The sequence below is a fragment of the Mesoplodon densirostris genome, chromosome 7 (genome assembly GCF_025265405.1).
Source record: "Mesoplodon densirostris isolate mMesDen1 chromosome 7, mMesDen1 primary haplotype, whole genome shotgun sequence".
Lineage (NCBI taxonomy): Eukaryota > Metazoa > Chordata > Mammalia > Artiodactyla > Ziphiidae > Mesoplodon > Mesoplodon densirostris.
In genome coordinates this window covers 68,971,363-68,986,917 of record NC_082667.1, presented here as the reverse complement: position 1 = coordinate 68,986,917, position 15,555 = coordinate 68,971,363, and the positions used below count along the sequence as shown (strand labels likewise).

The 15,555-nt window shown below is 36.2% G+C and overlaps 1 protein-coding gene across 10 annotated transcripts in view; it reads left to right on the top strand.

The window, feature by feature from the left end:
- BTBD10 (BTB domain containing 10) overlaps positions 1-15,555 on the top strand; it is a 78,097-nt gene that overhangs the window by 51,567 nt on the left and 10,975 nt on the right. For 9 of the 10 annotated variants that reach the window (XM_060103456.1, XM_060103457.1, XM_060103455.1 and 6 more), the window contains 4 exons: positions 5,354-5,550; positions 7,578-7,863; positions 10,838-10,940; positions 12,435-12,555. In XM_060103456.1, coding sequence (XP_059959439.1) covers positions 5,397-5,550; positions 7,578-7,863; positions 10,838-10,940; positions 12,435-12,555 — 664 coding nt within the window. In that variant the 5' untranslated portion in view covers positions 5,354-5,396. The remainder of the gene's footprint in view (positions 1-5,353; positions 5,551-7,577; positions 7,864-10,837; positions 10,941-12,434; positions 12,556-15,555) is intronic. The other variant, XM_060103458.1, reaches the window with a different exon arrangement.

Genomic DNA, 15,555 nt, shown 5'->3' with positions numbered 1-15,555 from the left:
CTCAGAATAAAAGGGAGAAAAAGGAGAGAGAGAGAGAGAGAGGAAGGAAGGAAGAAAAAGAAAGAAAGAAGATAAAATAAAATAAGATAAAATAAAATAAAGTTATTCAAATAAAAAATAATTATTAAGAAAATAATTTTTTTAAAGCAAAAACAGACGGATAGAACTAGGACAAATGGTGAAAGCAACGCTATACAGACAAAATCTCACACAGAAGCATACACATACACACTCACAAAAAGAGGAAAAGGGGAAAAAATAATAAATCTTGCTCTCAAAGCCCACCTCCTCAATTTGGGATGATTCGTTGTCTATTCATGTGTTCCACAGATGCAGGGTACATCAAGTTGATTGTGGAGCTTTAATCCGCTGCTTCTGAGGTTGCTGGGAGGTTTTTCCCTTTCTCTTCTTTGTTCCCACAGCTCCAGGGTTTCAGCTTTGGATTTGGCCCCGCCTCTGCCTGTAGGTCACCGGAGGGCGTCTGTTCTTCACTCAGACAGGGTGGGGTTAAAGGAGCAGCTGCTTCAGGGGCTCTGGCTCACTCAGGCTGGGGGGAGGGAGGGGTGTAGATGCGGGGCAAGCCTGTGGTGGCAGAGGCCGGCAAGACATTGCACCAGCCTGAGGCGCGTGTGTTCTCCTGGGAAAGTTGTCCCTGGATCCCGGGACCCTGGCAGTGGCGGGCTGCACAGCCTCCCCGGAAGGGAGGTGAGGAGAGTGACCTGTGCTCACACACAGGCTTCTTGGTGGCGGCAGCAGCAGCCCTAGCATCTCATGCCCGTCTCTGTGGTCCGCGCTGTTAGCCGCAGCTCGCGCCCATCTCTGGAGGTCCTTTAAGCGGTGCTCTTAATCCCCTCTCCTCGGGCACCAGGAAACAAAGAGGAAAGGAAAAGTCTCTTGCCTCTTCAGCAGGTCCAGACTTTTCCCCGGACTCCCTCCCGGCAAGCCGTGGTGCACTAACCCGCTGCAGGCTGTGTTCACGACGCCAACCCCAGTCCACTCCCTGCGCTCCAACCAAAGCTGGAGCCTCAGCTCCCAGCTCCGCCTGCCCCAGCAGGTGAGCAGACAAGCCTCTCCGGCTGGTGAGTGCCAGTCGGTTTGCCCTCCGCACCCCTGTGGCTGCGCTCTTCTCCGCGGCTCCGAAGCTTCCCCGCTCTGCCACCCGCAGTCTCCGCCCGCGAAGGGGCTTCTAGTGTGTGGAAACTTTTCCTCCTTCACGGCTCCCTCCCACTGGTGCAGGTCCCGTCCCTATTCTTTTGTCTCTGTTTATTCTTTTTTCTTTTGCCCTACCCAGGTACATGGGGGAGTGTCTTGCCTTTTGGGAGGTCTGATGTCTTCTGCCAGCGTTCAGTAGGTGTTCTGTAGGAGTTGTTCCACATATAGATGTATTTCTGGTGTATCTGTGGGGAGGAAGGTGATCTCCGCGTCTTACTCTTCCGCCATCTTCCCCCTTGCTCCCTCCCTTTTATTTTTGAAAGATGTTTTCACTGGATGTAACAATTGTAGGTTGGCAGGGGTTATCATTTTGGTTTGGGGTTTTATTTTTTATTAAATGTGTTTGGGATTTGTTGTGCATGTTGCACCTGTGGGTTTGTAGTTTTAATTACATTTCAAGACATTTCTTCAAATATTTTTCTCTTCCTCACCTTTTTTCCTTTATGGACTCCATTTATACCTGTATTTGGGCACTTAAAGTTGACCCATAGCTCACTCATGCTCAATTTATTTTTCTATAATGACTATTATATTAATTTTGGATATTTCCTACTGCTGTGTCTTCAAATTCACAAATCTTTTCTTCTGTAATGTGTAATCTTCCATTAATTCCATTGAGTACATTTTTCATCTCAGATATCATTTTTGTCTCTGGAAGTCTGATTTGCATCTTTTTAATATTCTATATCTGTATAGAATATTTTGGAGGAATAACATTTTGGAGGAATATGGTTATAATGGCTGTTTTAATGTCTTTGTTTCTAATTCTAAGATATGTGTCAGTTCCGGGTTGGTTTTAGTTGAGTTTTTTCCTTATGGGTTATGTTTTGCTCCCTCTTTGCATACCTCGTAATTTTTAACTGGATGCCATACATTGTGTATTTACCTTGTTTGGTTGCTGGATATTTTTGTATTCCTATAGATTTTCTTGAGCTTTGTTTTAGGATTCAGTTTACTTACTTGGAAACAATTTGATTCTTTCAGGTGTTGCTGTTAACATTTGTTAGATATGACTAGAATAGTGCTCAGTTTAGGTCTAATTAGTTCCCATTTCAGAGCCAAGACCCCTTAGATTCTCCCTTCAGTGCCCTTTTATGAGGTTTTCCATCCTGACTAGGGGAAACAGGCCCTATTCCTGGCTCTATATGAGTCCTGGGCACTGTTTCCCCTAATTCTTTGAGTCAGTTGTTTCCCCAGCCTCGTCAAGTTTCCTCACCTGTGCATTGATTGGTACTAGGCTCTGCAGATCTCTGAGGTTTTTCTCTCTGTGTTGCTCTCCCCTCTCTGGTACTCTTTCCTTAGAACTCTAGCCACCTATTGTCCCCAGGCTCTCAGCTCCATATCCTTAACTCAGAGTCCATCAGCTTCTGCCAGGGTTTTGCCTCCCTGTGTTTTATTCTGGAAACTCTTCTTAAGGTAGTAATTTGGGGCAGTTGCTGGCCTTATTTATTTTCCATCTTTCAGGGATCACTTTCTTTTCCAAATATATTGTGTCTTGTCATTGTTTCATATATTTTGTTTTTGGGTTGTTTCAGACAAGAAGGTAAATTCAGTCCTTGTTTCCCTGTCTTGGCTAGAAGCAGGTGTTGGGGCTGATGCATTCTTCATCTCCTTACCTGTTCTCAATTCATGTATCCCAAACTCTCTTAGATGCAACACGAAGCAGAGTTATCCCCTGTGAACTTGCTTATCCTCATTTTTGTTTGCACATATTATTTTTGCCCTTAGAGTGCTTTCCTGCTCTAAAATTATTTAACTAAATAGAGTAGGACATAATTAGTCTTCCGTGACATCTGATTTTGAAGGTCTGATTCAGAGTACATTCCATTTGAGAATGAAAAGAAAGGACAGGAGTGTATTATGACACCTTTTGCATTGATTTAACATCTAAACAGTTTAGAAATGAAGCCAATATTTCAGCAGAATGCTTAGCAGCATTTAATCTTTCAGCTATAGAGATATCTAGTTGAAATCCTTTTTCAATTAATCAGTCTGCTTGGCTCTTACCGAACGTTTATCCTGCATTTGCCTTAGTTGTAGTTGTGTTTGTACCTTGTCTGTTAAATTATCAATTAGATTTATATTTAGAAAATGTGTTTATTAGCACGTTTAAAACAGCATCTAGAATAATTTAAGGAGTTATTTTTTCCAATGTATAATCCTTATTCTATTATTGTGGATTCCTTTCTTTTTCCTACTTTAGGACATGAGCCAGAAATTCCATTGTTCCTACTCTGAAGGTTTTTAACCTGAAAGTAGGACCTTTTGATTTGTTCTATTTGAAGAAAAAAATTATGTTCCAAGGATGTGATCCTATTCTGATATTTTTCACTAGAAGGAAGGTGGGAGTTAGAGGGGTTTGTTTGTTTGTTTGTTTGTTTCTGTCTGTAGGTTTATGAGAGACAAATGACTGATACAAGCTGGTAGGTTGCCTTTATTTCCATAGAAGTCACTCTTTGGGTAGTTACAAAGTCAGCCTTTTGTCTTTTTAGTCTGTTATAGTGAGATGACAGCGATTTTCATAATCAAAGAAACCACTAAAATAACAAAACAAAGTGTTATAGCTAATAAATCAGCAGAGGAGATGATCCTGGAACCTTATCGGATTTAAAACTGAATTATCAAGATTAAATTTTTAACTAGTGTGGTTTTGGTGAAGGAGAGCAGGGTAGCATTGTGGAGGGGGCACTGGAATGAATTGAAAGGATTAGGTTACAGTGTTAATAGGGTATCCACTAAATTCTTGGTGACTCTGAGCAAGTCTTGTGATTTTGAACTTTATTATCTTCACCTGTTATAACTAAATAAACTAACATTTAATGGGTGATTCAATTGTACCAGGCACATTGCTGGTCAGCTTACTTATTATACTTCATTTAATCCTCATATTGAACTTAGAAAGTAAAAAGAATCTTACAGCTTACAGATGAGGAAATGAAGGTTCCAAAATGTTAAGTAACATTCAACATGTTGAGCAATTAAGTCTTAAAGGACAATTGATTCTAAGTCTTTATTACTCTAAAGCCATGAAGTTCTTTCTATTCCTGTTACTTCTGTTTCTAAAAAGCACTTTAATGTTTTTAAACTATGAAGCATGTGTTTTGTTTGCTAAGGTGGTAAATTTCCACCTGCCTTAGGTCAGGCTCTCTCTTTTTTGTTCCTATCAGTTTTCCTACTTGCAGTGTATTCTGATTATTAAAATCTTATCTATTTGTTAGTGCCTGATTCACCAGTGATTTACAGTGATGTCTTCTTCATGTGAGAACTTAAAGCATTTATTATCTATCACTCATTTATTAGTTATATATTTGAGATACATTTAGTCATTTTATATTTGAAATTTGGGATAGCTCTTGAATTGTTTACATTTCTGCATGTCCATGTATATAACTGCTACACTTAAATCATAAGCTCCCTGAGGGAGCTGCTTCTTTCTTGGCATGTAGCACAGCATTGTGCACATAGCATATATAACTTAATAAATAATTGTGTGAATGAATGCTGTCAACTAGAATATTTTAATCATCATTCCCAGTTATTCACTTCTCATGGGAAAATTTATGTAGGACGTTTTCAAAATATTAAATTCTGTAACTTTACATAGTGCTGTTAGCTTTTTAGAAAAGTGCTTTTTAAAATTTTTGAAGAGGGTTCAATCAAAATCAAAATGAATTGGAGTTAGCATGTAGACTTATTTTATTTGTCAGGGAGACCTGTTACTTTGCCCATACCTCAGAGTTCCAGAAGCTGGTGCTTTTTCCCTCCCTTTTCCCCTTACAATCAAAGAAATCAAAAGAACACTTGAGTAATATTTAAGAGATCTGGGTGGTCTCTGCTGCTGCTATTACTACTACCACTACCTCTTCTATTACAAACTAAAAAGTCAGTTAACCATTCTGGGCTTTGGCTTTCTCATCCTTAAAAAAAGACTGAGTTGGAGTATGTGATCTTTAAAGACATAGTGTTCCAGAATTTTTAAAACCTGCAAGTTTAAAGTAAATTAGGTTTCAGAATTGTAAAGTAACATTTGATTCTTGCATTTCAAAATATTAGTAGCTTTATGTTAATTGGGGGTTTTGGGGAAAGCATTTGTGATTTCATGTCCTACTTTTATGGTTAATTTTCTTTTCTAATTTATCAGTGCTCCCTCACGTGTTGCTAAAGGAGTTGTTGAGCACACCAAAATGAGTCTACATGGTGCTAGTGGGGGACATGAGAGATCAAGAGATAGACGAAGGTCAAGTGACCGATCTCGAGATTCATCTCACGAAAGAACAGAATCTCAGCTCACTCCTTGTATTAGAAATGTTACTTCTCCAACACGACAGCACCATGTTGGTATGTAAAATCAACTAAGCTTCCCAATGGTTTTTAAAAGCATGCATTTACCTTTTTTTTTTTGGCCACGCTTCGAGGCTTGCGGCATCTTAGTTTCCCGATTGATCCTGGCATTGAAAGTGTCAAGTCCTAATCACTGCACCACCAGGGAATTCCCAACGCATTTACCTTTTTAATGCAGTAATAACAATGATTTGTGCCTAATACTTCAGAGTAAAATTAACTTCTTACTTCTGTTCATTGCTTCTGTTTTAGCTTAGCTTGGTTCTTGCTGTGAAAAAACAACTTATTAAATGAAACTTAAAAGTGAATTTCTTTTAAGAGTCTGGGACAGAAATAGTTCAAACAACCTTTAAAACTGTAATATGTAGATTTAACATTTTTTTCAGGTGATTTTTATCTTGTGAGATATAGAGCAGTGGTTTATTTTAAAATAGTTTGTAGTGAATTATTGATAAGAATCCTTGTTAATCATATTTAAAAAGGAAGTGAAAGAGTAACTATTATAAGGTAATTTATCTTGATTTTTGACAATATTTTAAAGTTAATAAAAAAATAGAAGAGGAAAAGGAAGGTGTGAAGTGGTTTTTTTTTTTTTTTTTTTTCTTTTCTTGACAACTAGCTCAGGTCTTTTTCTTCCTTCCTACTTATTACCATAAATGAATGCTGTTACCCCAGGTAAATACATTGTGTGACTGTAAAACAGTAGTCTGAAGTGGAGATACATAAACAATGTGAGCTTGCTGATTTTTATTTTCCACTCAGAAGTGGCAAATTAAATAATTTGACTTACTATTTGAGGTAGTTTCTGATTACCTCGTATAAACCAAAATCATTTATATTAGGGTCTGATTGTGTGGAGACGTTTTCAGTATCTAAGTAGGTCTTAAAAGTCAGACTAATACTGATAAGCTAAAAACCAACAAAAGTATAAATAAGAGTTGACAGTTTGTTATATGCAAAGTTGAGTATCTGGAAAGAGAATAGGAGATAAATTATTTTAGCAAATTTTAATTTTGGGATGCTAGTAGCCTTGTGGAAATAGGCAATAAAAGGGAGGTGTCAGGGCATCTCTGGAGATACAGCAAACCTAATTATATAACCAGTAAAGCTGTACAGAGTGTTCTAAGTAGCTTGAGTCATGGAGGAATTTGGCAAAAGCTGGTGAAACTGATGAGATGGGAGGTACATTTTTAGGTCACCTTTAAAGTTTAGTAATCTAGCCTCTAAAGGAAACTTATCACAAAACCTTAGTTTTAATGTCCCCTTTGTAGACTATTGGAACTGCTAAAGAAAATTTTCTGAATTTTAACAATGTTTCCTATTAAAATTGTAGCTAATAATATGATCCTATAAAATTTTAGTAGTGCTTTATTCAAAAATGAGAATGAGAATGAGAACAAAGCAGTATATCATAAGCTATTAAAACCACTTAATTTGCTAAGACATTAAAAGTCATTTGAAAACATAAATATACTTCTTAATGTCTGCAGTGAAATTTTTTTGTTCCTTTGGGACCTTTTGTGAGACAAATAGCTGGTTTGGGGATTTCCTTATTAACATAGTAAGAGTGCAAAGTTTGTACTTTGTGTTTTCAGAATAGTGTTAATACTTTCAGTGTTTAGGAAAGTTAAAATTGTTATTAATCTTTTACTAACTTTCAATGCTTATTTATGTGACTTGTGAGAATATTCCTCTCCTTGGGTTTCTATATATTTTTAAGTAGAGCAATAATATAAAATTTACCTTAATTTTGATCTTAGTCTGGGTCAACATTAGTCAGCTATACATCTTTTTTTTAAAGTCTATAAAATTAATTTTTTTAGAAAACAATTTGATATTTTAGGTTTCATTCCTAGAAAATAAATGAACATATATGATCTGTGAAAATGTTAGTTGAAATCAAAAAAGCAGAAATGCAGTGATATAAAGCAGCTTTTCTAAATCACAGTTTTTAAAAGATATATATAAATCTCAAATTTTTAAAAAGAAAATTTGCATAACTTTGTTTAACATCTATATTTCAGAACGTGAAAAAGATCACAGCTCCTCTCGTCCAAGCAGTCCTCGTCCTCAAAAAGCATCTCCAAGTGGTTCCAGTAGCAGTGCTGGGAACAGCAGCAGAAACAGTAGTCAGTCAAGTTCAGATGGTAGCTGTAAGACATCTGGGGAAATGGTGTTTGTGTATGAAAATGCAAAAGAAGGAGCTCGGAATGTAAGAACATCGGAACGAGTGACACTAATAGTGGATAACACTAGATTTGTTGTAGACCCATCCATTTTTACTGCACAGCCAAATACAATGTTGGGCAGGTTGGTATTGCTATTCTTTGTATTATTAATTATAAAGCACTTTAACATTGCTTTGGTTTTTTTTCATTTAAAGTTTTACAGTAATTCTCTGGTGGAATACAGTGTTCCTGCTGAGCTTTCGAGGTTAAATAATTTGCTGAAGTTAATCCAGCTAGAAAGTGGTAGAGCCAGATCTTGAACTTGTTTTTATTTCAAATAATCTTTGCTATACCAATAGAAATAGCAAATATATTAGTTAAATGAAGACAGGACACTGAAAGATCTCTATAGGTTGAAAGCATAGACTGTATTTAACAAGGTGAATTTAACAGTGCTAATGCTTCCTTCACTTAGGGCTCCCATATTCAACCTCCAAATACAGCAGGTATCAGCATTTCGTTAGCTGAAAAGTTAGCATGAGTTATCAATTTGATGTAGATACTTAAAAAAGAAATAATATTAACAAGTAGTTAGTAGAACGAAGGAGAGATAATTATCTCTTAATCTGTACTAGTCTGGAGTAATAGATTAATATAAAGTTTTTAGTTATGGGAACCACAATCTAGAACTGATATAGACAGTATGGACTAGTTATGGGAACTTCTGTCTAAGAATATAGACTTGATTTTTCAAAGTGTTCAAAACTAGGATCAGGGCTTCCCTGGTGGCGCAGTGGTTGAGAGTCCGCCTGCTGATGCAGGGGACACGGGTTTGTGCCCCGGTCCGGGAAGACCCCACATGCCTCGGAGTGGCTGGGCCCGTGAGCCATGGCTGTTGAGCCTGTGCATCCGGAGCCTGTGCTCTGCAATGGGAGAGGCCACAACAGTGAGAGGCCCACGTACCGCAAAAAAAAAAAAAAACTAGGATCAAACACCTTTTAATTGTAAAATTAGTGCCTTTTTTCTATTCATTCTAATATAAAACGAAGGAGACACATAAATGAAATGGAAGTTTACGTGAGGTAAGAAAAAAAAACTTGTGTTTTTTGCTAGGTTGCATGTGTAACTGTTTGGCATACCTCTGTGTGTGTGTGTGTGTGTGTGTGTGTGTGTGTGTGTGTGAAATTTGTAAGTATCTCTGAACACCGAATAAATGCCAGCATGTGACACTGTTTACATTTTGAGTAGACAAATATTTCCTTTTAACATTGGCACTAGACTTTACATCTGTATGAAAAAAAATACTTGAACTCTATAGGCTTTTATGTATTATTAGAAGCATAGGGAAGATTGTTGATGGGAGCTCTTAGGAGTATGACTCAACACTGATAATACTTTATATTTATATTTTTACCTAAACTGTAAAGGAACACAGTTAAAATGTAGAAGTAGATATTTGAAATTTTTCTTCAACTGATAGGCTACATTTTTCTTAAAACAAATGCAAAAGATTTTTTGTGTGTTTGTGATCCATATTGATCTGAAAAGTATAGCTTTCCCTTTTTGTTAAAATTTCAAGTATTTGAGAAAATTGCATGACATTTGATTCCTGAAGGACTCTCTTCTTTTTTTCCCAAATCAGTGAAGGCTTCTTTTCATGTCAGTTGACGAAAGCATATCTTTGGGGATGAAAATTGATATTCATGGGAACTGTAAAAAAACAGTTGGCATTCTTTTGGAAACTTTGAAATAAAAAAGCTTTGTTGTTTATAGGTTTCTGTGTTATAACAAAAGAGGGAACTATTTAAATTGGGAAATTGTTGAATAGAAAACTTAGATCAGCCATATTTACTTTAGGAATGGTGGCATCATTGAATTCAGAGGTTCAAATTCCTTTAATCACAATTTTAAAATTTTCTAGGGAGTTACGCATTCAGCTTTTCACTTTGAAGGACCTGTTTTGCAAATTGCCTCTTTTCTAAATAGTTACTGTTAAAGGGCCAACAACATGACTTGAAAAAATATAAATTCACTTGTATTTTGTTTTTGTAAAAATTAATATTAAGAGCTTGTTACTTACTTATTTAGAATTTTCCTTCTCTTCTTAACTTGGTCATTCCTCCCTACCCCAGCATTTGATTGCTTGTTTTTCAGTTCTGGAATGCAAGTATAAGAATTTTGTGCAAAATTTGTTACATTTATAGTTAAGGTTGTGAAAAGTAACCTAATCTGCATACCCTTATTTTACTTTTTTCTAGTTTAGATTACTCTACGTGCTTCTTTATAGAATAACTTTGCATTGAAGACAGTAGTTTTAAGGAAAAGGCACAGATAACATAGTTTTCCCTCCCTCCCTCCCTCCCTCTCCCCTCCCCTCCCCTCCCTCTCCCCTCCCCTCTCCTCCCCTCTCTTCCCCTCCCCCTCCCTCTCCCCTCCCCTCTCCTCCCCTCCCCTCTCTTCCCCTCCCCCTCCCTTCCCCTCCGCTTCCCCTCCCCTCCCCCTCCCCTCCCTCCCTCCGTCCCTCCCTTCCTTTCTTTCTTTTTCTGGTTAAAATTAGTATAAGAATTTCCCCAAATTGATGTTTTTTTTTTTCATCCCCTGAGGTGAAGGGACTGGAAAGTTTTTTAGCTTCTGAATTTTATTAATTTATTTTGTTTTCTTATAGGGAATTTTTACTACTGTTTCCTCACACAAAAACATATTTTAATATTCCTTCATTTATTACATTTGCCTGAATAAACTTCTGATAAACATTCTTGAACTAATTTAATGACATAATTTAATGCTTAAATTATAATTCCTTTTTACTTTTTACTTTTTTTTTTTTTTTTTTTTTTTTGCGGTACGCGGGCCTCTCACTGTTGTGGCCTCTCCCGTTGCGGAGCACAGGCTCCGGACGCGCAGGATCAGTGGCCATGGCACACAGGCCCAGCCACTCTGCGGCATGTGGGATCCTCCCAGACCGGGGCACGAACCTGTGTGCCCTACATTGGCAGGCAGATTCTTAACCACTGCGCCACCAGGGAAGCCCCCCTTTTTACTTTTGTACATGAAAACAATTTTCCCTTTTGAAGGAATATCTTAGTGATATATTTCTCAATTATTTGCTACCATAGGATGTTTGGATCTGGCAGAGAACATAACTTTACACGCCCCAATGAGAAGGGAGAGTATGAGGTGGCAGAGGGGATTGGCTCTACTGTGTTTCGAGCTATTCTGGTGAGTACTCTTTCGTATGTGTATTGATTGAATCAATTAACCCCTTCTTGTTAGGTACTTGGATTGGAAGCAGAGTTCTATTTGGATATCTCTATGGAAGTATCCAGGGCATTTTTGAAAAAATACAATTTATCTTTTTTTGGTGTGTAAATATAATATGATATAAATAAATGAATTTTATAACCTTCATAAAGATAAGATAGGGGATAATTCATCTCTTAGGTCTGCACAGTCAATTCTTTCAAGAGTTTAGTGGTAACATTTCTATAGTCACATTACTCCACCCTCCTTAATTCTACTAAATACAGTAAGTTGATAATTATTTACTACCAGAGAATAAATGTGGCTACTGGAATTCTAATATTTTATTGCATATAACTAACAATGGACATTACGAACATTTAAAAGTCATCTCTAAAATGTATTTCTTACCATCTTTGTTTTAAAACTTAAAAAAATTTTTTTAACTTTTTATTTTGAGGAATATTTGAATTAGTACTACGAGTCCCTACTTATGATTTTAAATCAGTGATAAAGGTTTGATTTATAGTGTGTGACAGTTTATGCCACAGTCTGAAAATATGGTTTCCTTAAGTAGTTTTGTGGGAAGAGGAGAGGGAGGATCCTGAGGTACAAGACAGGAAAAGTAGTTGATAATAATTAGTACTAACAAGGACTTTGAAAAGTACCAGAAGATGTCTTGGTTCCATTCATGTAGCAACTTCAGAAATAATGTTGCTGTGGCTCTGAACCTCAAGAAGCTTGAGGCAGATCTTAATTTTGGGGGGAGTGCCTTTTCAGCTGCCCATACTTCCATTTGACCCCCAATGGAGTTGATAAGTTTACTCCATGACTCAGCTATGGAGTAACTTATCTGTAGCTCTCAGCCAGCCCCTAACAGCATTTTAAGTAGATTTTGGAAATAATTACTATTATTGTTTGTAATAATGTGGGCAACACCAAAGAACAGTATTTGGAAGAAGAATATCTAATTGTGTGTTCTGTTTGCGTATATTTGAGTACTTGGATATGATTTTGAAGTTCTTTACTAGAAACCTTAAATTTGGCTCAATTCTCTAGGTAATATTTAAGGTAACTTAAAATATATCATTTAACTTCCTTAAAAAAATTTTTAAATGCATGGTAGTTATGTAGACAAATAACTTGTAAGGGGGAGAATACATATGCATTAACATGATATAGTAGAGAGAAGAGATGCATAAGTAATGAGGAGACCTGGGTGCTAATCTTACCTCTGCTGTTAAATAATTTTATAATAACTGGGTGAGTCAGTGAACCCATTTGGACATAAATTTTTCTTGTTGGTAAAATGAAAAAGTGGTTAGGTGAATGGAGGTGCCACCTAACTTTAAAATTCCACAATTCCTCAGAGTACCACGATTTTTGAAAATTCTACCAGCCCAACCTTAATAATAAGTTTTGCCTACCTCGTGCGCCAGATGTTTTATGCATTCTTTCCTTTTTTTTTTTCAGGATTACTATAAAACAGGAATAATCCGTTGTCCTGATGGCATATCTATTCCTGAACTGAGAGAAGCTTGCGACTATCTTTGTATATCTTTTGAATATAGTACTATTAAATGTAGAGATCTCAGTAAGTATGATGTTTTGTGTGTGAGTGTTTGTAGAGTTAAAATATATTGGAATGAAATGCCTGAAATAATGCTGTTTACCTAGACTTCAAGTATTTGTTTAATTGAATTCTAGAACACTAATACCATGAAGATTATTTGTGAAAGTCCACAGAAATCTTTGTAAGCTCTTGGTGTAATTTTCCAAAACTTTCTTTCAACTTTAATAATTTTTTTGTTTATAGACTCTCCCAGATTTCCTCTTCAACTGTCTCCTCTATCATTTGTTGCCAGTCTTCATCTCCCAGCTTGGGAGCCCTGGCTTTGGCCAAGTGTGGTATTTGCCTTCACTCCTCAGATCACATCAACCAAAAATTTATAATTTTTTTGTACTTGCCATGTAATACAACATCCTAAGCCACTATGAAAGATATAAATAATTCTCAAAAAGAGTATTTGTCATTAAAGACTTTAGATTGAATACCAGATACCTAGCCCTCATTTATACAAAGGGTTAAATGACTTTATCCAAGAACTTCAAACATAGTCTCAGAGCAGGGTCTAGACCTTTGGAAAGCTTAACTCTGTGATTGATATTTTCCTGTCACTCCCTTCCTTAGCACCCCTCCCTTTTACTGTTACATCATGCCTAAGAAAAAAAGGTGATTATACACAGAAAAGATAAAATGTATATGAGAATTATCAAATGTTGACTTGCATATTAAGTGGTTGGAAAAGTTCAGAAGAAGGAGATGTCATTGTAAGCTAGTGGGATTGGGGGAGAGTTTAGAGGAGACAGGTAGTAAAGAGTGAATAGGAATGATTTAGCAAGAATGGAGTAGGAAGGTTACTCATTTGGGGATTACAGATGTAAGTGATAGACTTCGGAAATAACCTAGTTGGTGCAGAGACTATACTGGGACTGGAAGGAGACGGGAATAAATAGGGGGGCCAGATTATGGAAGGTCTTTAAACTAATATTCTTACATTTTATCCTATATAATGTGGGAAGCCATTTTAAAAGTTTGCTACCTGTGGTTATAGATATATGTTAGTCCCAGATATATGGTTATCTTTACTTCATTACCTAAACTCAACACTAGTTTAGCAGAGTGGGGTCATACCTTCTCAACATTGATGTGTTAGAAATTGTGAATGGGAAATTTTATTTAAATTTGTAAGGCAACTACTATATATTTAAATGTAGCTAACCTTCAGGCTTAATTATGATCTAACTTCTTGAAAATGAGTGGCCTTATTAGGTCTGTTCCTAAGTACCGTTTTCTTTTTGCCAGATATTTAAAGTCTCCATAGGGACAGAGGATTGGATGGTCCACCTTTGAGTCCATTTCTATATAAATGATATTTAAAAGTTTAAAGTCAAGTAGCTGGACAGCTGAAGCGTACAGCTGTAAACTTGAACAAAGTTGTTTTTTCACATCTTAAAAAATGTTTTTTTGAAATCATGAGCATTAATTCTAACTTATAATTCTTTGACTTCAAGTTTTGTGTTTTTTCACGGGACCATTTTAATTTAACTTTATATGATTAAATGTTGAATTTTGGTGACTGTCAGATAAAAAAACACAAGAATTCCTTATAGACGAATGGATTTTAGTTCTGTAATCCTTTAAACATAGTTTACCTTGTCATCACTGTTAAGTATCATTTATTTGTTATGGAATTAAAGGTAAGAATATTTATGTGTAATAGAAAGAAAATATGTGTAATATGGTTTTTCTAGACTTTTGGCCTTTAAATAATACTTGTGTTTCTAGATTACTTGTAATAATGTATTACTGGAAATTTAGAGATTCTCATAGACTTTATTGCGACAAAGCTATATAGAATTTGAAGAGATAGAAATGGTCTTGTAAAATATAAAAAGATACTGCAGGTGTAGACTTGAGTCCAAAAATGAATTTTTTCCTGCAAATATGTGCCTTTACTGAATATTGTAATGGCACTTTACACCAAAATGTCTTTTTGTCTCTTACTTAAAATTATAAAAGTACTAAATGTATATTGAATAGAGCATCCTGGATTTCTTGGGCAAGTTACTTAAAACCTTATTTCTTAGTTGCCTCATCTTTAAAATGGGAGACAGTAATATTACTTACCTCACAGGGTTGTTGTGAAGATTAAATGGATAGTGCTTGACACATAGTGTTAAATAAGGGTTTGCTTTAAAAAAAAAAAAAGTAGCAAAATTAGGAAATAAAGGTAAAGTAAAATAAAAAAATATTAAAGAATCATATTGTACATTGCTATTTTATATTTCCACATGAAAATATGTTGTGAATAACTGTATTAGAAAATACGCTTTAATAACAACTTGTTTAATGGTTTACATAGTTATCACTCATTTTCTGCATTTTTATTGAATACTCACTTTATACTAAATATTAGGTATGTAAAAAGCAACAAGAAAAGACAAGACCCCTGTCTTTATCATGCTTGCAGTATAGTGGGAAAAACAGATAAGTAATTATATTGTGTTAGAGGAAGAATAGGGTACTAAATGAGCATGTAGGAGCTGTACCTAACTCAGGTGTGCGGGCTTGAGGAAGCTTTCTGGAGGAGAGGGAAGAGGAAACGTGTTTCAGGCAGAAGGAATGCTATGTTTAGCGGCAAGAAGATTAGTACAGTGAGGAAATGACTTGTTAATCTTCTGTCATAGAGCTTACCATATAGTGAAGGAACTTTGTAATAGGTTGGTAGCTCCCCAACTAGGCTATAATTTCTTCACTGTCCATATTCTCTCACCAGGTAAGCTGTAATCCAGAAGAGGTTTTGAGAACCAGGGCTGGACTGACAAATGAAGGCCTGGGGCTAAGAGAAATGAAAATATAGTGTCCAGGGTGAAAGTGGTATGGAAAATGAAATTTAAAGTTTGCAAAAGGACCAGTTCAGAAGGCCCAGGAAGAAGGGCACCATCCACGTGGGAGATAGTGGGATTGTAAACAAAGATCAAAAAACTGAAGTTACATTTAGTTTGAGAAGGGAGATAAGAGGCAGAGACT